The sequence below is a fragment of the Schistocerca nitens genome, chromosome 9 (assembly GCF_023898315.1).
Source record: "Schistocerca nitens isolate TAMUIC-IGC-003100 chromosome 9, iqSchNite1.1, whole genome shotgun sequence".
Taxonomy (NCBI): Eukaryota; Metazoa; Arthropoda; class Insecta; order Orthoptera; family Acrididae; genus Schistocerca; species Schistocerca nitens.
This window is the reverse complement of record NC_064622.1, coordinates 355,951,154-355,978,736: the sequence shown is the minus strand read 5'-3', so window position 1 is coordinate 355,978,736 and position 27,583 is coordinate 355,951,154. Positions and strand designations below refer to the sequence as shown.

The window sequence follows — 27,583 nt, the reverse complement described above, 5'->3', positions numbered from 1 at the left end:
CCAAAACACATCTACCATGATTTACAGCTGGATGATAACACACTGGATTGTATGTCCCTTGGAACACTGAAGCCTCTATTTTCCATTCACCAAGTTTGTGAGAGTTTGGTGACAACACAAATATGTTATTGCAGTCCCCATCAGAATGCATCCACTAACAGTGTTCTCTAAAACTATATTAAACTTAGCAGTTACTTCCATGGCAATGGCCTCCTTATTAAAGGTTACAGTTCTCTTTAGCAATACAAATTTCTATCAGCAATATCAATGTTATATAAGGACAAATCCAGAAACATTATACTAAAACGGGAAAACAAAAGACGTCAGTATGTCACAGGTAAATCAGAAAAGAAGATACAGAAATTAGGTGTTTGTACTAGGATGCTGCAAAATTAATAACTTTTTGGCAAACACCACCATGACCTTATTGCCTGAAAAACAAAACATACACAAGAAAAGTCGCAAGTCACTGATTGATAAAAAAACAACAGAGGAACAGCCTTGTATGAAGTGCGGGTGGCATAACCTCAAGTAGTTAGTAGAACATTTAATTTACTGAAGGTTTTCAAACACAACTGCAACCAGTGGCCTTTCTGGATGGTGCAGTTCTTATTTTATCATGTTTGCTTTCAAGTTATCCATCAACTGAGTTTTAGCGACTGTTTGAAACAGTGTGAGGGTAGTTGTGCAGCTGTGGCTATACAGAAAAATTGAAACAAGTAAGTACTAAATGCAGTGATGTATCTAGAATTATTTACGTCATAAAGTTGACTTGAAAGTATAACACATAAATGAAAGTCGACTGGTCAGAATATGTCACTCAATGAAACTTAAGGGACATCATTTTGTGACACACTTAATGACTTTGCTTTCAACTGTGAGTAAAAAACATCATTCACAATGAAATAGCAACTGTGAAGTGCAGTTGCTACTATCCGACTGAAAACAACTGAATTAGCATAGCCAGACACCATCAGGCTGTGGACCAATGACCACGCACTTTGGGCCCTTTAACAACCATCAGACTGCAGCACTTACAATACATTATAAATTCCTTAACAGCTCTCTGTCGTGAACATGAATAAAGGTTGAATAATCAATATTATATGCTTCTTTTCAATTCATGATCCAAGAATTAGCTGTTTAGCTTTGAGACATTTCCACTGCTGTATGTTCGGGGGTTGCTCGGTGCCTTACAGCTAGGAGCTAAAACATTTGATAATTCAACAATAACATAGAAACTAATTCAATGAGGCAAGTTTGCTGGTTTTGCAAAGCATGGACCACATTTCAAAATAATCTTGTGTCAATGATCTTGTCCTTTCATTCTTAATAGACGACTGTGCATCACAATGGCACAGTACATTCGCATATTTGGTGAATTGTAGTTATTGTTCTAAAAATGACTTACACCTCACATGTGTTAGGTAACATTTGCACACACGCGAAAAAAAATGTCTGTTCTTCAGTTCACACACCCTCAGAATAGGTGACTGATCGTCTCTCCCCCTTCTCCCTACTTCCTCATTTTACTTCTAGTAGTAGTATTTTCCACAATATGACACAGAAACTGAAAACCATTTGTTACAGTTATTAAGCATAGTATGCACTTATCAAATACAAGGGTCATCCACAAAGTAAGTTCCGTTTCTACTTCTATCCGTGGCAGCACTACAATTGCAGTTCCGAGCATGTGCGGCAGTTACTCTGACTCAAGAAGACATGTATGCCATTTTCAGATCGCTGCTGCCAATGTGTACTTTGTAGTGCAGCCGTAATTGAAAATCCCGCCGCATGTGAAATCAGATCTGTGATTTGTTTTCTAAATGCACAGAAAGTTAAACCAAAAGAAATTCATCGGCAAATCTGCAAGGTTTACGGACAAAATGCTGTAAGTGATTCAGTGGTTAGAAGATGGGTCAGATTGTTCGATGAAGGACATGATCAAGTGCAGGATGAAGAACGAAGTGGACACCCGTCTGTGGTTATTGATGAACTGGTTCAGACAATTGAAGAGAAGATTAAGCACAATCATAAGTTTACACTTAGTTCCCTTGCTACTATGGAAGTTCCGCAAATCTCACTATCACTAATTCATGAAATTCTTACTGAAAAACTGAAATTTGGAAAACTTTGCTCACATTTGGTACCCAAACTTTTTGCACAAAAAACAACCACCAGATGGGCAGTGCACTTCAGTTTTTGACAAGTTACAATGAAGAAGGTGATGGTATTCTTTCTCGGATAGTCACGGGGGATGAAACTTGGGTATCATACAACACCCTGAAACAAAACGGCAATCAATGGAATGGAGGCACACTTCATCCCCAACGAAGGTTAAGCCTAAGCAAATCTTGACACCTCGAAAAGTCATGTGAACTGTTTTTTGGGAGAGAAAAGGCATTTTGCTGATTGATTTCTTACCACTAGGCCAAACAATCAATGCACATGGTTACTACGAGACCATTAAGAAATTGTGCTGCGCAATATATAACAAGGGCTGAGGATTGGTTGTTTTTTCTCACGATAATGCCCGACCTCACACGGCAAATATGATCAAACAACTCTTACAAGAATTTCACTGGAACTCGTTTGATCATCCTCCGTACAGCCCGGACATCGCTCCTAGCGACTTTCATCTCTTCTTACACCTAAAATCTGCCCTTGGTGGTCAACACTTCAATGATGATGATGAGCTGAAAGACCATGTTACCACATGGTTGAATACATAGGCAGCAACCTTCTATGAAGAAGGCATACAAAAACTTGTGCCACACTATGACAAGTGCCTACAAAATTTTGGAAGCTATGTAGAAATGTAGTTTAACAGTTGTAAATTTTTGTACAATAAATATTTTTTCTGTATCTGTACACATTTGTTTTATATAACCAAATGGAACTTACTTTGAGGACATACCTCGTATAATCACAGCTATAATTTTACTTTCACTAGATACCTTTACAAGATTTTTTCTCTTTCAGTAGTAAATGTTTAAAGATGACTATGAATTTTGCTGACTGGAGATCAATTTTACCTTAGTTCAAAAAAAAGAAACCAGTTCATGAACTTAATATATTGTGTAACATTGAACTTGGATGGAACAAATGGGTTCAGTGTTGATCTAAATTAGAAGGAAATATACCTGGAATCACTGATATATCTGCTATTAACAAAATTATCACATTTCAACTACAGATAAATGTACACTGCAGATACACAGTATTTATTACTGAAGGTGTCGTGTTTTAAAGATGAAGGAAAATTAATCTTCGAACTTCCTCACAGCCAAAAGATCTGTAGTCGGAAATGGCACTGTGCAAATGTAAGGAAATAAATTATAATACATAAACTGACATAGTAACTACAACCAACAATGACAAGATTGTAAAGAGGTCACCATAAATATCAATTCACGAAATGTATATGCAAAACATGACGAGAAACGTTGTGCACAATAAGATACAAGGAATGCAGATTCTGCAGCTAATTTTATTTTGAACATAAACTGAAGCTGACCATGTTGGCCACAGATTACGTATCTTTCTGTGATCTTAAGCTGCAACACTTCACAGGATTTGAAGCCACTGTTATTCAAAAATCCAGAAACTATATGCTCCGAGAGTAGCAGACAACTGCACTGTATGTATACTGGCTGAAAAATATTTCATTGCTGACTGATCTTCATCTATGCACTATTCTGATCCATAAATGTGCATTTTTTGCACAATGTCGGCATTTGTTAGTTAAATTCTCACCACCTTGTGAACACCAGGTTGCGTAGAATCTAATATGAAGTGTGTAGTTGCTGCTACTCAAGCCCAGGGAGCGTCTCTGTAAGAGATGTTCAATCATTGTTGGTTGCTGTCAAACTCCATATACATACTGATAACCGCAAATAGTTTGAATTTCTCTTTCTTATTCTGCTATGCATTGCCTATGAAATGCCTTTGAGCTTGCACACATTAATGATGTGTTGTCTTCCAGAATTCTTATGGGAGCAATTATTATTCTCATTCATTACTCACATTGTCAATATTTTCCTTAACTTAACCTTAAATATTGGGGAGGGGAGAGTTAAATTTCAGAAACCTGCAAGTTGCACATTCACATATTTACTCCACTAAAACTTCTGTATTATTTCTTTTCAACTCAAGTTTGTGCAAAATGAAAGCTATTCTTTCATAGTATTGCTAGGCTGTGAAACGATGACTGCAACTGAACATTTTCTACGAAATGTTTCAAGTCAAAGTCAATCCCACTTCATGGCCAAAAAATTGTGATTAATTTCTGTACAATGCAGGTTTCTAAATTCAGCTTGTGTTAACCTATTATGGGTAGAGGTACTGACTGCAATAATAAAAAAAAAAAATTGAGAAAAGATAAGGTACCTACACAGGTAGCATGCACAATTTTTTCATAGCACATCAGCACTCACGAGTAACAGTTGCTGCCAAAAAAATAGATCACCCAGAATTTCACTGTATATCAATGCAAATAAATGTACATTTTTGTGAATTTTCAGAAGTTACCACTGCCCTGTGCATAAATTAATTCATCGTATTAAAGTGGCATTTACAATTTAGTTAACCCTTTGACCACTGTTGACGAGTTCACTTATGCTGCCTGCTGCTACCAAGGTGCTGATGACAAGTATAGTCGCAACCGCCAGTTTTCCCCCGAGCGTTGTTGACAAGTTAAGTTGCACCCGTTTGCAGGCCCCTGAGCACGAGTATAGATGCGCCGCTACCTGAGTGCTGATGACGAGATAAGTCGCACAGGGTACTTCCCGCTCCATGCCTCAGTAGCATTTCACATTTCTGGCCACTAGCTTGCCATCTGATTCACCATCTGTTGTGAGCCTAGGCTTCACACTAAAATTTTCTGTTCAGTGTTCTTCGGGTCCTGTATTTTACAACGAAAATGGCAAGGTGTTGTGAGTGCACCGAGGAAGAAATCACAGAGATTCTTACAAGGAGCGACGGTGAGGATGAAGTACTTGATCTTGACGAAACTGACAGCTCTTCTACAGAATCAGAAAGCTATAGTCATAAACTGTAAACATCAGCAGGGGTGTCAATACAGTCTCGTGTTTCAACAAGAGATGTTAGTTATTCTGAATATCAAGACTCAAAAAGTGATAGTGAAATGCCTACGAAGAACTCACGCCTTAGCAATAAATTTAACTGGAAAGAAAATGATTTTCGGCCAGTTAATCAAGCATTTGATGATACGCTATACGGACATGTGTCAAATAGGGAATGAGGCAAGTATTCTGTCAATTTCCATGTTAATCTTTACAGAAGAACTGATAAAATACATAGCTGATGAAACGAATCTGTTTTATTTATTCACCAAGGAGAATACTCCAGAATCAGTGCATTCTCGAACATCAAAGTGTAAAGATACTGGATGTGAAGAAATGTATATTTTCATAGCTGTTTGTCTTCTGATGCCTCGCATGAAAAAACTAAAAATTAGCAAATACTGGATCAGAGATGTTCTTCTCAAGATTCTATTTTTTGGTGAACTGATGTGAAGAGACCACTTTTTGTTACTTATGAGAAAGTTACATTTCAGTGACAACTCTGCCACTAATGGAGGAGACAGACTGTTCAAAATTAGGAACACTGTCGATAAAGTTCATACAGCTTCCCATTGTGTGTTCATACCACATCAGAAACTCTACACTGATGAAAGTTTGTTATTATTCAAAGGACGCTTATCTTTCAGGCAATTCATTTCATCAAAACGGAGTAGATTCGGAATTAAAACATTTGTATTATGTGATTGTAAGACATGCTATGTCTTAGATTTTATTGTTTATAGAGGGACTCAACAGAAACTGAATTCCACAATTTGGGGGAAAGGGGTGACGTAGTAGCTGCACTAATAAAGCCCTGTTTAGAATGTGGACATATCTTCTACCTCAACAACTGGTACCCAAGACGAGACTTATTTTCCTGGCTTCACAGTCATGGGACAAATGCATGTGGTACTGCCCATAAGAATAGATGCAACATGCCAGTCGAAACTTCAGAAGAAACTAGAACGAGGAGATTTTCAATTTATGTGCACAAATACAATGCTTGCTATAAAGTGGTGTGACAAAATGGAAGTGTGGATGCTGACCACATGTAACACCACAAGAGATGGTTGACACGGGAAAGACTGGCAGGAATACTGGAGAGAAAACTAAGAACAATTTGCTTATACAGAAGTTCCCTAGTCATTCTAAAATCATTGGTGGAGACTTCAACCATCTAACAATCAACTGGGAAAATTACAGTTTTGTTAATAGTGGGTGTAACAAGACATCCTGTAAAACATTATTAAATGCCTTCTCTGAAAATTTCCAAAAACAGATAGTTTGGAAGCTCATGCATGATGGAAATATATTAGATCTAATGGCAACAAAAACAGACCTGACCTCTTTGAGGACGTACCCATCAAAACTGATATTAATGATCACACACGACAGGAGCACATAGATGAACTATGGTGTAAGTTTAAAAGAATAGTTGATCATGCACTGGATTGGTATGTACCCAAGAGAATAGTTTATAATGGAAGGAGTGGCCATATTGTACTGAGATAAGCTACATACTTGTTTGGTTTTCTTTATTATGGTGTATGTGGTATGAATATAAGCTGTTTCAAATTATCAGCAAATTGAGGATCTCTCGAAAATGCATAATTTTAGCTATGATTTGTTATAATGAAGTGATATATAACAACTGATAATTGTATTTGATGTTTTTAGTGTTATAAGCTGCATGCTGTGAAAGTATATGTTTTCAATAATACAACACAATGGATCTATCAAAAGCACATCATTTTGATACAATTTGCCATAGTAAAATATCAAATAATTACAGATATAGATGCGGTCTTTTGACAGTGTATGCCTTATGGGGAGAACTGGCCCCCATGATGAAGCTGTAGCTGCATCGATAGAATCACGAGCTGTGAAGTTCATGTCCTCCACTTCTCAATTTTTTTTCAGCTTTTTTCTAAAAGATTCAGAGCTTGTCTTATTAATTCAATAAAAATATTACCCGCAACCATCAATGTTCTTTATCTAAGTAATGTAGTTGCAGTAATTCTTGTTGCAGAGACCAACAACTGGAGTGTTTCCCCAGTGGCCAGAAATCATAATGAAACAGCCAGTCAAAGTCAGAAAGTAAACACAAGTTACACACTGCTCTTACGAAACTTTGTGTAAAATATGCAGACTTATCCCTTGGCTTTACAGTAAATATCTTTTTCAATGATGGTGAGCAGCTTAGAAAAAAATTTGATCCATTCAAACGAAATTACAAAATGAATCTTGGTCTTGGAGTCCATGTAATGAAGTATGTTATTTTTGAGTGATGGCAGTCAATGCTACATTGAGAATATGGATATTACAGATGTGCGAACTGGAGTTAAGACACTATACTTCAAATACAATCAACTTAACCCGAAAATAGGTTGAACATTTAATTGAGTTAATGAATAACTTCATAACATAGTTAACACACATATTTTATGTGCCTCCATTTTCATAAAGAAACTGTGTGATTTGTGTGGCAGATGCTGCAGGAGAATGTCAAAATTGCAAATCACAATAAGGAGCATGTTCCGTGAGACATAGCAGGCTGTTTCAGTGTGTGTAGCAAGCATGATGGACCCATATCTGGCATGCTTCGTAATGGGAAACATGTTCCTTGTGAAGATGGCTTTAGTGTCAGGGGTGTTCAGGAACAGCTGAGATCAATAAAACTGAATAAAGCCCTAGTGCCCAATGGAATCCCTATCAGATTCTACACTGAATTTGCAGCGAGTGAGCCCCTCTTCTAATGATAAGCTATCATAGGTATCTTGAACAAAAAACTGTCCCCAGTAGTTGGAAGACAGCAAAAGTCACAGCCATTTACAAGGAAGGTGACAGAAATGATCAACCGAACAGCTGTCCTACCTCCTTGACAGTGATTTGTTGTAGAATATCAGGACATATTCTGAGCTCAAACATAAAGAGGTATCTCAAACAGAATGACCTGCCCCATACCAGCCAGCAAGAATTGCGAAAACATTGATCATCCAAAGCTCAACTCTCACTTTTCTCAAGTTTTTTCTGAAAGTTTTGGATCAAGGATGTCAGGTAGGTGCAGTATTTCTTGATTCCTGAAAAGTGTTTGGCTCCCATCTATACTTATTTACAAAAGTATGATCATATAGGGTATCAAGTGAAGTTTGTGACCAGATTGAGAATTTTTTGCTTGGCAGGATGCAGCATGTTATTTTGGATGGAGAGTCATAACCAGATGCAGAAGTAACTTTGGTTTTGCCCAATGAGAAAGTGTTGGGACTCTCACTGTTCATGTTGTAAATTAATGACCTCGAGGATAATATTAATAGCAGCATAAGACATTTTGCATATGACACTATTATCTATAGTGAAGTAATGTCTGAAAATAAGTGTACAAATATTCAATCATACCTTGACAAGATTTCAAAGTGGTGCCTAAATTGGCAACTTGCTTTAAATGTTCAGACATGTAAAACTGTGTACATCACAAAAAACATAGTATCCTATGACTTAATATCAATCGGTAAACTCATACGTACACCTCTGTGTAACATTTTGTGCAGATATGAAATGGAATGATCACACAGGTGCAGTTGTGGGTAAAGCAGGTGGTGGACTTTGGATTATTAGTAGAATACTGGGAAAATGCAATTAATCTTCAAAGGAGATTTCTTACAAACCACTTGCAAGACTCATTCTGGAACACTGCTCACATGCATGGGACACGTATCAAATAGGACTCAAGCGGGATACTTAATGTATATGGAGAAAAGCGGCACAAATGGTCACAGGTTTGTTTGACCAATTGGAGAGAGCCACGGAAACTGAACTGGCAGACTCCCGAAGATAGATGTACGCTATCCCGAGAAAGTCTACTTACAAAGTTTCAAGAACCAACTTTAAATGATGACTTTAAGGAATATAGTATGACCCCCTGCTTATTGCTCACAAAGGGATCGTGAGGAGATCATCAGATTAATTACAGCACACACACATGCACTGGTACAATCACTTTTCTCACACTCTGTATTTGAATGGAATGAGAAGAAACCCTAATAACTGGTACAATGGGATGTGCCCTCTGCCATGCACTTCACAGTGGTTTGCAGGGTATAGATGTAGATGTATATGCAGAATATTACCATAGAAGCAATTGGAGTGGATGAAATACAAACTTTAACAGCAGTATAATGATAAAATATGGCGCCATTTATTTCGTGAAAACTACATGGGCAGTATTTAAGAGAATGGGGAAATGCTGGAGGTACGCGTTCTGTATTAGTTATCTCTGAAGGTCACTGTCCACGAACTTAGCAATGTTGCCAGTCTTGTTTGACCACACAATGCCTCAACTACGTGTTCGTGGTTACCTTCACTCTGTGTGTTATTTAAATCAATATTTTATTTATTCAAAAATTAAACAAGTATGATGCCTTAACGCAGAAGTACAAAAACTGTAACGTCATTGGAGGAGTGAAAAAGGCCAGAAGTAAACATATTTCATGCCATTTCCTATAAGTGTGTAGTGCCCGTTTTTCTTCAAGAGAACTATGATTGGTCATACACATTCGGATGTGATAATTAATGCCACAACTCATATTACACTAGAAGGAACTGTAAAAAAGGGAAGGAATTAAAATTCCCTGTAGAAAAGGGGAAAAACACTAAAATTTTTCTGAAGTTCACGCAAACACAGTCACATGTAACAACAGGCAGAGGTGGTGACATAGCTATGCAGCAGAAAGAAACAAACAACATTGCAAGTTGGTTGCATACATGAGCACACATTGCTACATCAGCACCAATTGCTAGGCACACGTTACACATACAGGAAAATGTCAGCCATCAGCTCTTGTTACATGAAGCAACAAGCATTACCTCGGACGCAATAACATGTTTTAGAGACTTGACAGTGAAGTTAAAGAGCCACATACAAATTGTTAAGCAAACACAGTGGTATGAGAACCACTGACCTCTAGTACAGAACCGGGCTATATTTGGTGATAGTGAATAGAACCTCATGCCAGTACCTCCATCTCCATAAATACTTCAGATCTGAATTAGGATCAACTTTGTTTGAACCGAAGCACTCAATTCAATAACTGTTACAGTGCAGTAACATTCATGTGTTAAATGTTCCAGCACTTCTCATGAATAAGCTGCTTGCCACCCCCTGAGATGACAACTTTCAAGTAACCATAACCTCCACTCATGAGACTTCACACTGGTTGCTGCCTACCACATCGTTGACGGGGAGACTGAAGGTCTTCCAACACTAGTACATCTCATGGTGCTTATCACACTGACATCATCATCTAGAAATACACAATCAATTTGAAATCAACAATGGATTTAAAACTGATTTCGTATTTCTATATTTCCCAAATGCTGTTGACACCGTACCTCACAAGTGGCTTGTAATCAAATTGCGTGCTTATGGAATATTGTCTCAGGTATGTGACTGGATGCATCGTTTCCCATCATAGCATACTTCATAGTAACTGACAGAAAGTCATTGAGTAAAACAGCAGTGATTTCTGGCATTCCCCAATAGGCCCTCTGCTGTTCCTTACCTTTATAAACAATTTAGCAGACACTCTGAGCAGCAGTCTTAGGTTGTGTGCAGATGATGATGTTTATTGACTCACAAAGTCATCAGAAGAATAAAACCAATTGCAAAATGATTTAGATAAGATATTTGGATGGTGCGAAAATTGGCAACAGACCCCAAATAACAAGTGTGAGGTCATCCACGTAAGTGCTAAAGGAATCCGTTAAACTTTGGTTGCACAAAAAATCAATCAAATCTAAAAGCATCTACATTACATCTATATTCTGCAAACCACCATGAGGCGCATGGCAGAGAGTATGTGCTATTGTACCGGTTGCTAGGGTTTTTTCCTGTTCCATTCATGTATGGAGCATGGAACAAATGATCATTTGAATGCCTCTGTGTGTGCAATAATTATTCTAATCTTATTCACACAGTCACCCCTATGTGAGTAATATGTAGGGGGTTGTGGTATATTCCTACAGTAATCATTTAAAGCCCGTTCTCAAAACTTTGTTAATAGACTTTCTCGGGATAGTCTGCCTCTATCTTCGATAGGTTTCCGGTTCAGTTCCTTCAGTATCTCTGTGACTCTCTGATGGATTAAACAAACCTGTGACCATTCGTGCTGCTCTTCTCTGTCTACATTTAATATCCCCTGTTAGTTCTATATGGTATGGGTGTATACGTGGTATGGTATGGGTGTATACGATGACAAAGAAAAAATAGTCCCAGGTTTTTCCTGGATTTCCCGGTTAAAAAATAAACTTTCTCCCAGGTGAAAATACGCTTTTTCAGTGTTAAGTGACAGTATACTTTCCCTTGGGGTCATAAAACTTATCAGTCCTTCAAATGGTTAAGATTTTATACACTGGCGTAGAGCCTCCCACCACTTTAGGAAACGAATCCCCAGAAAAAAATGCGTTTTGGAAGATCTTTGATTTGCAGCAACATGTACGCTGCATATTTTTGTATTACGAAAGTACAGGGTGTACATAAAGTCCGGAACACTTTCAATTATTTATTGCACAAGAACCAAACATTGTACAGATATCGTATATATGTCATTTCGAAGAGAAACCATGAAAGTTTGTTTTCATGTATACCACCACAGTGTAGTTTGGGAAGTTCGTGGGTACTGAACACGGAGCTGCCGTATCGATGGATCGGACATGCTAAAGAAGGGGACAGTTGTTTCATGAAATGACCTCCCCGATCCCCAGATCTCACTCTGTGAGACTTTTTTTCTGTGGGGAAACATTACAAGTCTGGTTTATGTACCACCTCTACCACGCGATGTAGCAGAGCTCTGGGAGAGAATACGGTAAGCGACAGCCACAGTCGACGATGCCGTGCCGGGACGGGTATGGCAAGAATTTGATTACCGTATTAACGTCTGCCAGGTCACTCATGGTTTGCATACTGGAAAAAAAAAAGCAATATGTATGACATCTGTACAACATTTAGTTCTTGTGCAATAAATAACTGAAAGTGTTCCCAGACTTTATGTACACACTGCATATAGTCAACTTTCTTCAAACACAGAACATTAATTTCCGAAGCATTGAAATCGAGATTGCCATGCACTTTTCTAAACCCATCATAGCTCATGTCACGTGATCTCACATAGCAATTATTCACTGCGTTTACATGGGGCTCCAAAAACCGATTCTGCAAATCGATTGCCCAATACCGCTCCTGGGTAGTCATGTAATCACTTCAAAATCGATTTTGGGAATCTGCTTCTGTTTGCCTTTTTTTCAGTTTCGCAATCGGTATTGAAGCATGCCTTGACTGTCAGGTTTCGTCTTGTTTTTAAAAAATTTCGGCTAATATTGACGGAGTGGCTTTTCATACAATGAAGGATAAGTAGAAATATTAGACTGAAGCTGTTTACACCTCGTCTAACTGAAGAGACATAGTGATTGTCCTGACTGAATCATAAACTACATCTGCTGTTTTCCAGGTGCCATAATTAACTGGGCTAGCAAATCCGCTTCAGACCTTAACATGTAAACACGACAGCAAAAAACTGTTTCTGAAACTCGGTTTTCGTCTTACAGAAGATGTGTCGCATGTAAAAGTAGTGATCCAGAGCATAGGGCACATAATGTAGTCAGCCTGTAGCAACATCACTGTTAAGCAGTGTGAACACACAAGGAAAAGTTAATGGTTTAAATTAATGTACAAAGAGTACCTACAAGAAAAGCTAAGGTTCAACATATAATATTTGTCTTTTTAGCAGGTGTTACACTTCGATATATATCACACAAAAACACCAGTAAAATTTTAAGAAATGATGTAAATGTCTGGTCTTCTGGGCTCTAAATACTTCTAAGTGGCTGGCCCTCAAAGTGTTAAGCTTTAAATGAAAACCAAACGCTCTGTGATTTAAGAAACTCAAAGCATGTTCGCACATGAAAATAACTCATACTGCATAAAATTAAATGTATTTTGAAAGTAACATGTTTCAAAGAACTAATTGCAATATTTTCTGGCGACCTGTTGAGATTTCGTTTCAGCAGTAGAGCGCCAGAAAATGGCTTACCGTGCCTGCGAAGCCACGATGACATAGGTATCCCATATGTTCGTCCTAAAGCCTTCCACACATTTTGCTGTTGGCAGATGCTTGTGTGTGCACTGTGTTTTGTTGCTGTAAATGACGCATTTCCTTTCTAACTTAAGTTTTTTTTTTCTCATTTACGTTTTATTGCTGCAGTATTATATTGCAATAACAAGCTTAAGTAAAATTCTTTGTTAAAGTATCAGTTCTTACCAGCCAAAACTACAAAAATTTAACTGAAAGCTAAAACAACAAAAAATTCCCAGAATTCTTTAAAATTCCGATATTTTTCCCCGATTTTCTCCCGGATGAAAAAATTCCCGGGTTTTCCCCACATTTACCAGAGCGTATACACCCTGTAATAATATTGCCTGCAAGGTCATTAATATACATCATGAACAGCAAGGGTCCCAACACACTTCCCCGGGGACACACGAAGTTACTACATCATCTGATAATGCCTCTCCATCCAAAATAACATAATGTGTCCTCCCTACCAAAAATGTCCTCCATCCCATCAGAAATTTCAATTGATACCCCCATATGATAATACCTTTGACAATAAGCATAGGTGCGGTATTTAGTCAAATGTTTTTTGGAAATCAAGAAATACTGAATCTACCTGTTTGTCCTGACCCAAAGATTGCAGTATATCACGTGAGAAAAGTGTGATTCGGTTTTCACAAGATCGATGTTTTGGAAATCCATGCTGGATGGCATTTGGAAGGTCATTCGGTTCAAGATATCTCATTATGTTTGAGTTCAGAATATGTCCTAAGATTCTACGACCAATCGATGTCAAGGATACTGGATAGTTGTGTTATGGATCACTTCTACTACCCCTCTTGTAGACGGGCATGACCTGTGCCTTTTTCCAAGAACTGGGCATGGTTTTTTGTTCGAGGGTTCAATGATAGATTATAGTTTGAAGAGGGGACTAACTCAGCCACAAATTCAAAATAATATCTGACAGATATTCCATCAGGGCATGGAGCTTTGTTCAATTTTAACGATTTCAGCTGTTTCTCAACACCACAGACACCAATACTTATTTCAGTCATGTTTTCAGTGGTATGAGGATTAAATTGGGGCAATTCTCCTGGGTTTTCCCTTGTAAAAATACATTTGAAAATGGAGTTAGGCATTTCAGCTTTTGCTAGAAATTACAATTACCAACAACTTAAATTGGAAAGAAAATAGAAAATGTTATGGGGGAAGGTGAACCAAACAACATGTTTTATTGACAGAACACTTGGAGGATGCAACAGATCTCTTAAAGTGACTGCCTACACTATGCTTGTCTGTCCTCTTTTGGTGTACAGCTGCACAGTGTGGGGTCATTACCAGGTAGCATTAACAAAGTACACCATGAAAGTTCAAAGAAGGGCAGCATGTTTTTTATTACTGAGAAATAGGGGAGAGAGTGTCAAGGTCACGATACAGGATTTGGGGCGTACACCATTAAAACAAAGGCATTTCACGCAGCGGCGAGATCTTCTCATGAAACTTCAATCACCAGCTTTCTCCTCTGAATGCGAAAATAGTTTGTTGACACCAGCCTAGACAAGGAGAAACAAATGATCATCATAATAAAATAGGGGAAATCAGAGCTCACACAGAAAGATATAGGTCTTTAATTTTTTTCTTGCACATTTCGAGTGTGGAATAACAGAGAATTATTGTGAAAGTGGTCCAATGAACCTTCTGCGAGGCACTTGAATTGCAGAGTAGTGTTGTATATATAGATGAACTTGCACTCACTGCTGGGTGAGGGAGCCATCTGGTGCCTCCGTTTCTTCTCATCACTGCTGGCACTTTCTCGTGTAAAGAGCCTACCTGTCCAGCGAGGGCAGGATCAGCTGACTACACGGTTTCCGACAAAATGGTACAGCTCAATGAGTCATCATGGTCCGGAGTGGGATCAACAATGCTCTAGCAGTATGGGGGCATAATACACACTATACCTTTGCCTGCAAATCGCCACACATTAGCCTGCTAAACCTTAGCCAAATTGCTGTTGTAGCAGCCTTGGCAACCAGCTAGCCAAGCCAACAACAGGAGTCAATGGAATCCCATCGTGCACTGGATGTTTTATTAGTGCCGAGAGATACTTTACAGGTTCACAACACAATCCTGTCAACATAGAGATGTCTCCACATGGCACCCCTAAAGAAGTAAGATTTTTTATCCAATGTGACAGGGACATATTTCACTGGCTTACGAAACACCTGTGAGTACACAAATAGACATCATATAGTTCAACTGAAATGTTGCATACTGTCACAGATTCCACTTACATGCAATTACTCCACTTGACTGATACGTCAGTTGGTGACTTCTTCCAATGAAGCAAGAGAAGTATTACATTCTTCAATCTCCAGCAAAGCTGCCGCACTTCTGGATGTGTGTTACAAACAGTCTTGGCAAGTTAAACCACACCACATAGAGGTGGTGTTAAGTTGCAGGCAGGCACAATGAAAAAGACTGCTAGAATTATTTCAGCTTTCAGACAAACTACCTCTTTGTAAATACTACCTCTTTGTAAATAGAAATCTCTCTCTCTCTCTCTCTCTCTCTCTCTCTCTCACACACACACACACACACACATACACACACACACACACACACACACACACACAGCCACTGTCTCCAGATGCAAAGGTCCAACTATCCTAGACTTTTCACTTTGATTTAGTCAGTTAGTTTCAGGTGTGAGTTTGTAACTTCTACCTACCTACTATCTCTTACAGATTACAAAAATAGAAATTATTCTATTGAATAGAAGGAATTGTCAAGGAGTAACTTTTTCAGTTTGTTGTAAGAATGGAGGCTGCACAGAGTGCAGCTACAGTTGCTCCAAAAGCTTTAATTGTTATTATCTGAAATAGTGGCATGACCATACATTTGTGTGTTGAGTAATGGTGAGAATATAATCCTATGTTACCACCAAATAACAGGTGATTAGACTACATAATACTGACAACTGCATATTTATATTACATTCTTCACAGTCTTCATAAAAAAAAGAGTACACATACTTCTCAAACGATCTCCATTGTAAATGAGCATACAACATAAAAGTTAAATACCTGTGTTAGAGTCACGTACTGTGTCCATTTTCATAAAAAGGCCTGCCTGTTGAGCACAGGTTACATGAAATGCTGCATAGCAATTTGTTTTGTGGCACTGGATGCATGCACCAACACCACGCTGCTTGCAGATATAACAAGTTAATTTCCATCGTGCAGGTGGAATTGTCTCAATGCTGTCAATTGGTTCCAGGAAAACCTATAACCAAAATACATTGTGTACAGGATACAAATATAATTTACACTAGATAAATTTCCTTCCTACTGTTGAAAAGGCAGAAAAATCAACGCTGAATAGTTTGTGAATGGCATGAGTCATTTATCTCGAAGACATGGGAATCCTTGCACCCAAAATATTATAGTAGTCACCTCTCTCACCATAGCTATACATTTCAGTACTAAGTAATAAGGACGACAGCAGTATTGTTCTGCCTGCACAAACTACTCATTTCAGGCTTTCTGTAGGAGATTTTTCATGATGACACTTTTTAGTGCTGCTTGACCATCCCATCTTAAATTTAAATCCTTCTGCTAAATGAAAGTGCAGAGAATGATAGACACAACACCACAATTTGGAGGCTGTTACATTACCAGAAATTTCTGCCAGATGCAGCAACATCAAAGCACTAAAAATTCAGAAAGGGTAAGTACACTTACTGAAATTCACATAACGATTTGTTAATTGGGTACCCTGCGGCACAAGTTTAACATCAATATTGGTCATTTCATGTCGCGACCGACATATCTGTTTCACTGGGCTGAACAACACTATGATTTTTCTAACAGTGCCTCATAGATAAAAGATTGGAATTCTTTTGTTTAAGCAAGCACACAAGCATTCACCCACATGTAAGTACACATTCACATGCACATGGACAATCTCACCCACACGCATGCCTCCTCCCTGACCACAAACACACAAAGAAGCCATAAATAATAACACATTGCATAAGGTAAGAGAATGTAAAGAATGGAAAATGCCATGAAATAACAATGTTTCCTATTACATAAACCAAAATAACTGGAAGCAATAAAAGAACACCTCTTTGTAAACCATAAAAAACAAATAATTACCGTGTTTGCAAATCGAACTTCAGGAATCCACAGCGCACAGACAACATGTGCCCAGTGTCCACGATCTGTCTGCTTAAATGCTCCCCCATTGTTAGGGCATAGCACACAATCGACAGCTCGCGATGGAGATTGCAAACACCGTCTGCAGAGCCACTGTCCTTCAGGAATGTATGGTACTCCATAACAATCCTAAAATAAATGAGAAAGTAAAAGATTTTAGTCACTTTTTTTTCAGTGCCACACACAAAAATACTAACAACAGGATTATACTTAATGTGAGAAAAGCTGCTAGTATGGTTTATTTGGAATGTCTGAATGTATACAGATATTTATTTCTCCCATTATTATTATTATTATTATTTTAAAGAAGGGGAACTTTTGTCTTTCAAAACCAGAAGTTATTTCTACAAAACTACAGAGAAACAAAACATTGAAAATAGAAGAAGAAGAGGGCCAGAAAGTATTGTCCAACTAAATTAAGAGAACTACGTCTAATCCACATCAAATTTTTGCATGGTGCTACTATCATCATTTTAGAAGCACAGTTTCAAGAGACTCAAACGTCTATCCCTCCTCACCAATATAACTGGACATCATTTTACATAGTTTATTGTACTATATGCTTTTTTAGTTTTATATATTCTTTGCACAGGAAGAAACCCCTTCCCTCTTATGGTTGAGTGGACAAGTGCCAACTACAACACAAAGTTTTGTTATAAAGCTTGAACCTCTTTGGATTAATTTCTGGTGACAATAAATTGTCAAAAACAAGAGAAATTTAGGATGACATGATATTCCAGTTTATTCATTTAAACCAGTCCAACTCTATGTGGCTACAATACAATACGAAGAAAACTATTGCACAGATAAAGTTGACACTTTAATTGTACTATTGCACAGAAAATACTAACATCATCATGACTGTGCCAGACCAAGAAATGTGCTTCTGGTCATCATATGAAATATCCTGGTCAATCCTCTTACCAATCTTGTTATCAACAGATTGCCACATGGTCTATTATCCAGATACAAAACATGTCCCAAATATCCATGGAGGGCTTACTAATCCAGTCCTTTCATTGAAACATCGTGAACATCTTGTCTTGTCAGAGACAGACACACACACACACACACACACACACACACACACACACACACACACAGAGAGAGAGAGAGAGAGAGAGAGAGAGAGAGAGAGAGAGAGCAACTTGGACAGCAAACCATCAATTTCACAGCAAGAACTACAATTGTGATACTGCAGTGCCTGTGTTATTCCAAATTACAATGTAAAGTTCTTTCATGCATGCATTACTTTGTAATAGGGAATAATACAGGCACTGCAACATCATACTTATCGCCTAAACTGGGCTAGTAACTTTCAAGTAAAATGTCTCCCATGTACAGGAATATACATAAGGGGTGTACGAGTATATGATGTAGACACATAGTTCACGACATATGGAAGTTTGGGTCTGGCCATGAATTGGCACAGATAGCCAAATGGTAGGGCAACTGCTCATGATAAGTGGGAAATTCAGGTTCAGGTCCCGTTCGGGCACAAAAGTTTTCATTGTCGTCATTCCATTATACGGCGTATGGCAGTTCGTACTCGCAATTGCGAATATATTTCATGAACTACAACTGCCTTTTAACTGGTCACTGAAAAACTGTAATTGGAGACACACTGACAACTAACATTCACTTCACACTATTCAGCTCACTGTCATCTGGTTTACAACCTATGACAGCTGTATCTGCCTCCACCGCCTCAAAAAAAGGGTGGGGGTGGAGGGGGGTGAAGCGTAACCCCCATCCTGGCAGTTGGGAACTTCCCTCCGAAAACTCGTTGATCACACTATCTTCCAGGGCTCAAAGTGAGTTAGAGCTCATCCTTCATACAAAGTCGACATTTCTGTGGCCTCCTGGTCCTCTGTCCTCATTCCCATTCAATTTCATAATTCCACCAAGTCTCTCAGTTTCAAACTTCTCTAATTCTATATCACACCCTCCATGCATTTTTCTCAAGGGTCTTATTTATCTTGCCCCCCAACCCCTAAATAACTTCAATAAATGGCTGATTAAGAGAAGATGATGGTAGCTTAGGAAAACTGATGATGGTAGCTTCCAGTTTATATAGAGGGGAAAAAAAAGAAGAAATGGGCTTCTGAATCAAATAACTTCCCAAAAACAAAGTTTTAAAATGTAAAGTAAGGGAAAGACATATCACTCACCTATAGCATATCAATGCTTGGAGCACAGTAAAACTTAACAGAAAACAGCATTCACACTACCTTTTGAGCACTAGCTCTTTATCCAGCAATAGCATGCATAACCTCACAGACAACAAAATACAAACACTGTGTTTGCTTGTGTCTGTGGTTATGTGTATGCTATTGCTGGAAAAAGAGCTAATGGTCAAAAGCTGGTGTCAATGCTGTTTTCCATTATATGTGTTGCTGTGCTCCATGCATTGATCCATTACAGGTTAAGTGGTCACCTTTCCCTTATTTTGCATATTGTTCCATCTAGAAATTTCCATTATTGGTACCAATAATTGTTTCATCTATTAACATGCAAATTATGTTTTTCTATTGTCTAAGTGCGTGCTAGAATACAAATCCAAAGATGTGTGATTAAATTCTGGCAAGTCACAACTTTTTTCCATCATTCTGGCAAAGCTTTGTACTGTTGCATAGCGGCCTGGATACCAACGATGAACTGTAAGTACTTATACAGTATGTCATTGAGGGCAATCTCTAATGTGATCACACCAAGTGGTGTTCCAGTTAATGTAGAGGCTGCTGGTCAATTTAGTTCGTTCGTGCAGTAATCAGTTGAGAAAGTCAGTAGCTGGGCAAACTGCTTTAGGTTACCAAATAAAGAAAATCACAGATGTAGATCACTTATGCTGAGTAACATGGGTGTGACATGTGCTATTACGAAAAAAATCAGAGTTAAACAATACATAAAAAAATTAACTTGTATTTTACCTGATGGACAGCGAGGTTGCACATATCACAGAACAGTATCACATTGGAGTTCTGGCATTCACCATCCATACATATGCAACAGACAGCGTCGTCATCAATGACTACAGGTGGTGCACCTTCTCCAGTTTTTCCATTGCTCTGCATCAAGCACAACAGTGATGATCAATTTAAACATTATACTCCACAATTTCTAAATTTCTCCAAACAATATTAAAATAAATAAAACTGGGAAAGAAATACACCACAGTACAAAATTACACTCATCACAGGGTGTACAGCAATAAATACAAAAGATAGCAACAGCAACCACTTACTTACAATAATAATTATTTATTTTGCATTATTCGTTTTTGGCTTTACAACAGTACACACCTTGTTTCATCCTGTCAACAAAATTAGCACAGAACATCTCATGTAAGGAAAAGTATGCTTTCTTCAAATAAATACTTAGTATCGATTACCAAAGGAGCAGGGCGATGTTGACCCAGGTGCAAATGTGACAAACAGGAATTCCGGGTTCCAGAGAAAAGGATTTTACAATGATGATCTGCAGAAGTGACCCTAAAAGAGCGTAAGTAGCGACCACATCCAGGCTTGTTTAAGGTAGCAAACATAGGGGAAAAGCTCCAAGAGAATGTCATGTGTCCTGAACCTAACCCCATGACAAGAATAGTTGTCATGGATTTCTGTTCAGAGAGAGGTTTGATGCAGTTCTCCACTCTACTCTATCCGCTTCAAGCCTCTTCATTTCCAAATACCTACTGCAGCCTACATTCCTTTGGATCTGCTTTCTGTATTCATCTCTCGACCTTGCTCTACAATTTTTACACCCCCCCCCCCCCCCCCCCCACTACCCTCAAATGCTAATCTGTGAAACCTTGATGTTTCAGGATGTGCTCCATCAACCGGTTCCTTCTTTTAGTCAATTTATACCACAAATTTCCTTTCTCCCTAATTATATGCAATACTTCCTCATTAGTTATGCAATCTATCCATCTAAGCTACAGCATTCTTCTGTAGCACCACATATCGAAAGCTTCCACTGTATTTGAACAAATATAGGCTACATTTCTTTTTCCCCTAGATTTTGGCTTAAAAGACCCTGCTGCTGTCTATAGCTGGGATTTCCTCTCTTCAAATCATAAATCATCAATTTCAAAATGACATGTACACGTATCTTGTGGGTTGAAATTAATACAATTATGAGTTACTGAAATTACTTTTGTAAACCATCAGAGACTTACAAAGAAAATAACAGAAAAATTTATACTTCCTTCACAAATACAGTAGCTGTTCTTGGGTAAGGAGAACATAGTGCACCACTGCTTTTCAGTACCACATGAACATATTTGCAGACTAAGTCCCCCTACATTGCTTACTGTAGTGCTATTCGGCATATCAAAACAGACTGATGTTTCATCTGCATTAGACCAGTGTTTCATCTGCACACTCTATTTGAGAATGTAAATAAAAATTTTTGTGTTGAAGCTGGATCACATAATGCTGGAAATATATCACCTTTTGCTTTTTTCATAAGCTTGAGGCATTTTTGTGCAACTGTGGTTCTGTGATGAACAGATAGATTATTTTGTTGTATAAATCACTGAGCCCACCCATACGTAACTTTAAATTCCATTATCAAAATATTTCTTTTATGTGCTACTTTGCAGCATTCAATTTGGATCATTTCAGTTGCAGCGGCATATCCATATTTCCTATTTTGAACTAGAAAAATCAAGCAAGTCTTTTTCTGCATCTGAATATTTACACTTTTGCCTTCGACACGAAAACAGACTTTTGAACTATTTAGAGTTTCTCATCACTTGCACACCACTGACAAATGTTTTTTTCATCTAAATAAAAATACATCCAGCTTCCCACTTTCTGTACTTCTGTGTATAATGCATAGCTGACAACTTGACATTGTTCAATTGTTATGTAGGGCTACCAGCATGATTTAGTGTATGAATCATGTATGAGGTCTGTTCAAAAAATTCCAGGACTTTATCCACAAAATTTTTCTACACTTACCTTTTACTTATCGTATATGGTCTCCTTTATTCTCCTCCACAATTGATATACTACTCTCAATGCCATTTCCACTTCTGGAGGCAGTCTTGGTACACCTCTTGCTGGATAGCGAGAAGCATTGTCTGTGAATTTTCTATCATCTCGTCTATTGTTGCAAATCTTTGTCCTTTCAATGGGTTTTCAACTTTGGAAATAAATTAAAAGAAAAAAGTCCACTGGGTCCAGGTTTGGCGAGTATGGAGGATGAGGCAGCAAAGTGATTTTCATTTTTTGTGCAATAGTCACACGCCAACAGGGATGAATGTGTGGGTGGGTTATCGTGATGCTAGAGCCGTGTGTTATCTCAGCACATTTCAGGCCAAGATGCTGTGTCACAATTTCATGACATTATCCAACTGAAATGTTACATTCTTCTGCAATCTCTCTGACAGTCAGTCTTCGATTGGCATGCACAATTTCATGTCATACCTGACATGACCGTCATCGCTAGATGCCAAAGGGGGCCTTGAACGGGGTCATCTTTAACTTCCGTCCAGCCATTGCTCCTTTAACACTGCCATCTCGAAATTCGCAAACTGGGCGACACAATGTTCTACTCAATACAGCACCGAACAATAACTAACAGGCACAGCACAATAAATCTTCCAGCAGTTACACATTAAACACATATGTGTGTGCAGGGATGCCAACCACATTTTGCTCCAATGCATCACTGGCACGAAATTATGAATGTTCTGGAATTTTTTAAACAGACCTCGTACTTAGTAGTAGTAGTAGTAGTAGTAGTAGTAGTAGTAGTAGTACTCCGTAATCAGAGTTAATTTAGTAGTGTGTTCTGTATTCGAGATTTACTTTTACTATAATCTTGTGCCAAAAGTTTAGTTGTGGCCTATATTTGTGCGAACAGGATATGCTCTTCTTATCTGACTACTTATTGTCTACGCTTCACTTCTGTACAAGGCTACACTACAGGAAAATACCTTCAGGTAAGATTTCCTGACACTTAAATTTAGACTCAATGTTACCAAACTTCTCTTCTTCAGAAATGCATTTTTTGTCACTGCAGTGTACATTTTATATCTTGTGTAATTCAGCCATCATCAATTATTTTACTGCCCAAATACACTCCTGGAAATGGAAAAAAGAACACATAGACACCGGTGTGTCAGACCCACCATACTTGCTCCGGACACTGCGAGAGGGCTGTACAAGCAATGATCACACGCACGCCACAGCGGACACACCAGGAACCGCGGTGTTGGCCGTCGAATGGCGCTAGCTGCGCAGCATTTGTGCACCGCCGCCATCAGTGTCAGCCAGTTTGCTGTGGCATACGGAGCTCCATCGAGTCTTTAACACTGGTAGCATGCCGCGACAGCGTGGACGTGAACCGTATGTGCAGTTGACGGACTTTGAGCGAGGGCGTATAGTGGGCATGCGGGAGGCCGGGTGGACGTACCGCCGAATTGCTCAACACGTGGGGCGTGAGGTCTCCACAGTACATCGATGTTGTCGCCAGTGGTCGGCGGAAGGTGCACGTGCCCGTCAACCTGGGACCGGACCGCAGCGACGCACGGATGCACGCTAAGACCGTAGGATCCTACGCAGTGCCGTAGGGGACCACACCGCCACTTCCCAGCAAATTAGGGACACTGTTGCTCCTGGGGTATCGGCGAGGACCATTCGCAACCGTCTCCATGAAGCTGGGCTACGGTCCCGCACACCGTTAGGCCGTCTTCCGCTCACGCCCCAACATCGTGCAGCCCGCCTCCAGTGGTGTCGCGACAGGCGTGAATGGAGGGACGAATGGAGACGTGTCGTCTTCAGCGATGAGAGTCGCTTCTGCCTTGGTGCCAATGATGGTCGTATGCGTGTTTGGCGCCGTGCAGGTGAGCGCCACAATCAGGACTGCATACGACCGAGGCACACAGGGCCAACACCCGGCATCATGGTGTGGGGAGCGATCTCCTACACTGGCCGTACACCACTGGTGATCGTCGAGGGGACACTGAATAGTGCACGGTACATCCAAACCGTCATCGAACCCATCGTTCTACCATTCCTAGACCGGCAAGGGAACTTGCTGTTCCCACAGGACAATGCACGTCCACATGTATCCCGTGCCACCCAACGTGCTCTAGAAGGTGTAAGTCAACTACCCTGGCCAGCAAGATCTCCGGATCTGTCCCCCATTGAGCACGTTTGGGACTGGATGAAGCGTCGTCTCACGCGGTCTGCACGTCCAGCACGAACGCTGGTCCAACTGAGGCGCCAGGTGGAAATGGCATGGCAAGCCGTTCCACAGGACTACATCCAGCATCTCTACGATCGTCTCCATGGGAGAATAGCAGCCTGCATTGCTGCTAAAGGTGGATATACACTGTACTAGTGCCGACATTGTGCATACTCTGTTGCCTGTGTCTATGTGCCTGTGGTTCTGTCAGTGTGATCATGTGATGTATCTGACCCCAGGAATGCGTCAATAAAGTTTCCCCTTCCTGGGACAATGAATTCACGGTGTTCTTATTTCAATTTCCAGGAGTGTAGTATATGTCATCCTATTTAGTGTCTCATTTCCTGATGTAATTCCATCCAGCATCATTTGATTTAACCTGCCAAATTTTATTCTCGTTTTGTTTTTGTTGATGTTCACTGGGGGACACTGTCCATTCCGTTCAACTGCTCTTCAATGTGCTTTGCTATTTCTGACAGACTTACAATGTCATCAGCAAACCTCAAAGACAAGAGAAGTACTTGACATCAAAAAAATCAAAATATGTGGTGAAGGACTCTAAAAATGACCTGAAAATGATGGGACTGCACTCTGAAATGACACTAATACGGTAAGAATGGCTCAACAAGAATAAGAGGGCCAATCCCAAGAGACATGAGAAATAAGTACGGAATAAGAAGAATTACCAGAGGAGTAGGGGGATGGGGTTGTGTCACATGTTCATACTCTTAAGAATTAACCTAAACTGAAGTTAACTATGTGCTGTGTTTTGTTGTTATTTGACAACCAGTCACTGAATACTATAGAAAACTAAATGAAAAAAAAAGTGAGCAGAATTTGCTCCAATCACGTGGATATATATATATAAAAAAAACTAACGATACCAAAATGTTTCTTTTTTATTTACTTGAATATCACAACACAACACGAAACACCCTATCAACATTACTACTGGCAGGCATCAGTTATGAGTCTCATCTTACTGCTTCACGGTATTTTAGTCTCATTTTTCTTCTTCTGTTATTACTTATTCACATCTTACTTTTTCGCCAATTTTTAAAAAAAGACAAAAATATTTCCACGTCAATACTGATACAAAAATTTTGTGCCCACAAACGCCAGAAATAATCCCAACTAGATAGGAAATGTTACTATGTCCTTCATACATAAACTGAGACCAGGGTTACCACAAGTTTCCCCAAGTGAAATTCCCTGATGTTTCTCTCATTTCCAGACAAGTTTTAGAATTTTTCCCTGACAAGTTTTGAGATTTCAAGGGTAAGTAAATACATAAGTTGACAAAAGAATGTAAGGACTTGCATATTTCTAAACATGTGAGCCAAAATCTTAAGTACTAACATCAACATCTTTTGTAATAAACTGTTTTTAGATGGAGAAAGCAATAAAAATGGTATATATGTTTCATTTCATGTTATTTTATTTCAATAAAGTGAAATACATTTGGCGGCAAAAATACACATTTTGTTGGAGTTGCAAGACAGATTTAAAATATCTTTTCTTTCAGAAATAACCTCAGAAAAAAGTAGGCCTCTTGAAAGAAATGTATAAGGTGGGGAAGAGTTGTGTAAACCAACACTATAGGTGACAGCCAATAAAATGTTGGTTCTACTATGTCTTTATTGTTGGTTATTACCCACTGTGTTAGGTCTATTATTCTACAAGTATTGTGTGACTTTTATTTAAAAAAAATACTGGAGTACATAGCGTACAAACTGCCATCGACTGCCACAATTTTCTTCTTCTCGTCCATAGTTTCAAATATATAAACTACTTTCGAAGTGCCAAAACGTACTAGAATAAATAAAATGTGTATAAAACGCCGCACTGTGCGAAGTGCTTGCAGTGAGATAGTTGCAATTCATGAAATTCATCATCCGCAGCCTCTGGGCTGCCGAGGAGCACCACAGTCCTGGATGCCAGGATAAACCAAAAAAATCCACCACAATGTGCCGCACACAGACAGATCTAGCCTGCGCAGCTCCACTAGATCCAACACGCAGGGCCTGCACATTATTGGGAAACTATGGGCTTCAGATCAGCAGGCCCGATCTATTGAGAGATACAGGCAAAAATGGCCTGCAGTTGTGGCCCATTGTGGAAGTCCACTCATGTGGCCAGCTATTCATGTGTCACAGACACCATGTCGATGAAATGAGACTGCGGTGATCATCCACGCAACAGGTAACTTGTGCAAATACTCTGAGGATCAGTACTAATGAGGACAGGTACCAACTCACCATAAAGATGATTGCTGAGCCACAGACAGGCACACAGAAAAGACAATCACACTCTCACAAGTAAATTTTTGGCCACAGCCTTAGTCAGGAAACAAGAGCACACAGAGCACACACACATTCACACAATCACTCAGACATAACTCATGCACACATGAATGTTGTCTCCAGCCACTTTGTCAACAAGCTATGAGAATGAGATCAAACAAACCACTCCTTACACCCCCCTGCCTGTCATCGGGAGCTGCTAGGCTAGCAGCGAGTAGTGGTGGCAACACTGACTGCAAGCTGAGGGGAGGGGTGGGAAGGGGAGAAACAGTAAGAATGAGAGAGTAGGGAAGCAGCGCATGTACTCAGTTGTGCCTGCCAGCGATGATGCATAGCATCTCAGTAATCAAACAATTTCATCCTACTGGGACAAAAACGAGATTTTTCCAGGGTTATGTTTTTTTTCAAATATCCCTGATACATTTGAAATTTCCTGATTTTCCCTGATTTCCAGAACCTGTGGCAATGCTGGAGACAGATGGAAAAATGGAAAATTAAAATTGGCATGTTTGATGGTTCAGTCAAAGATTTACTGGTAGCCGCAAATGGAAAGATACACCATGCAACTACTATGACACATATGAAGCAACTTGCCCTACTACATTATTTTCTCTCCCAACCAGGGTTTCACCTGTTTCCACAATTACATCCTTCCCACAAAGTTTATTTTCTCTAAATAC

The 27,583-nt window shown here is 39.2% G+C and overlaps 1 protein-coding gene across 2 annotated transcripts in view; it reads right to left on the bottom strand.

Moving 5' to 3' along the window:
• Nucleotides 1-27,583, bottom strand: part of LOC126203349 (peregrin) — a 266,717-nt gene that overhangs the window by 212,594 nt on the left and 26,540 nt on the right. For both annotated transcript variants that reach the window (XM_049937638.1, XM_049937639.1), the window contains exons 5-7: nt 20,337-20,474; nt 17,347-17,535; nt 16,273-16,471 (exon numbers count right to left, since the gene is read on the bottom strand). In XM_049937638.1, the coding sequence (XP_049793595.1) occupies nt 16,273-16,471; nt 17,347-17,535; nt 20,337-20,474 (526 nt within the window). The remainder of the gene's footprint in view (nt 1-16,272; nt 16,472-17,346; nt 17,536-20,336; nt 20,475-27,583) is intronic.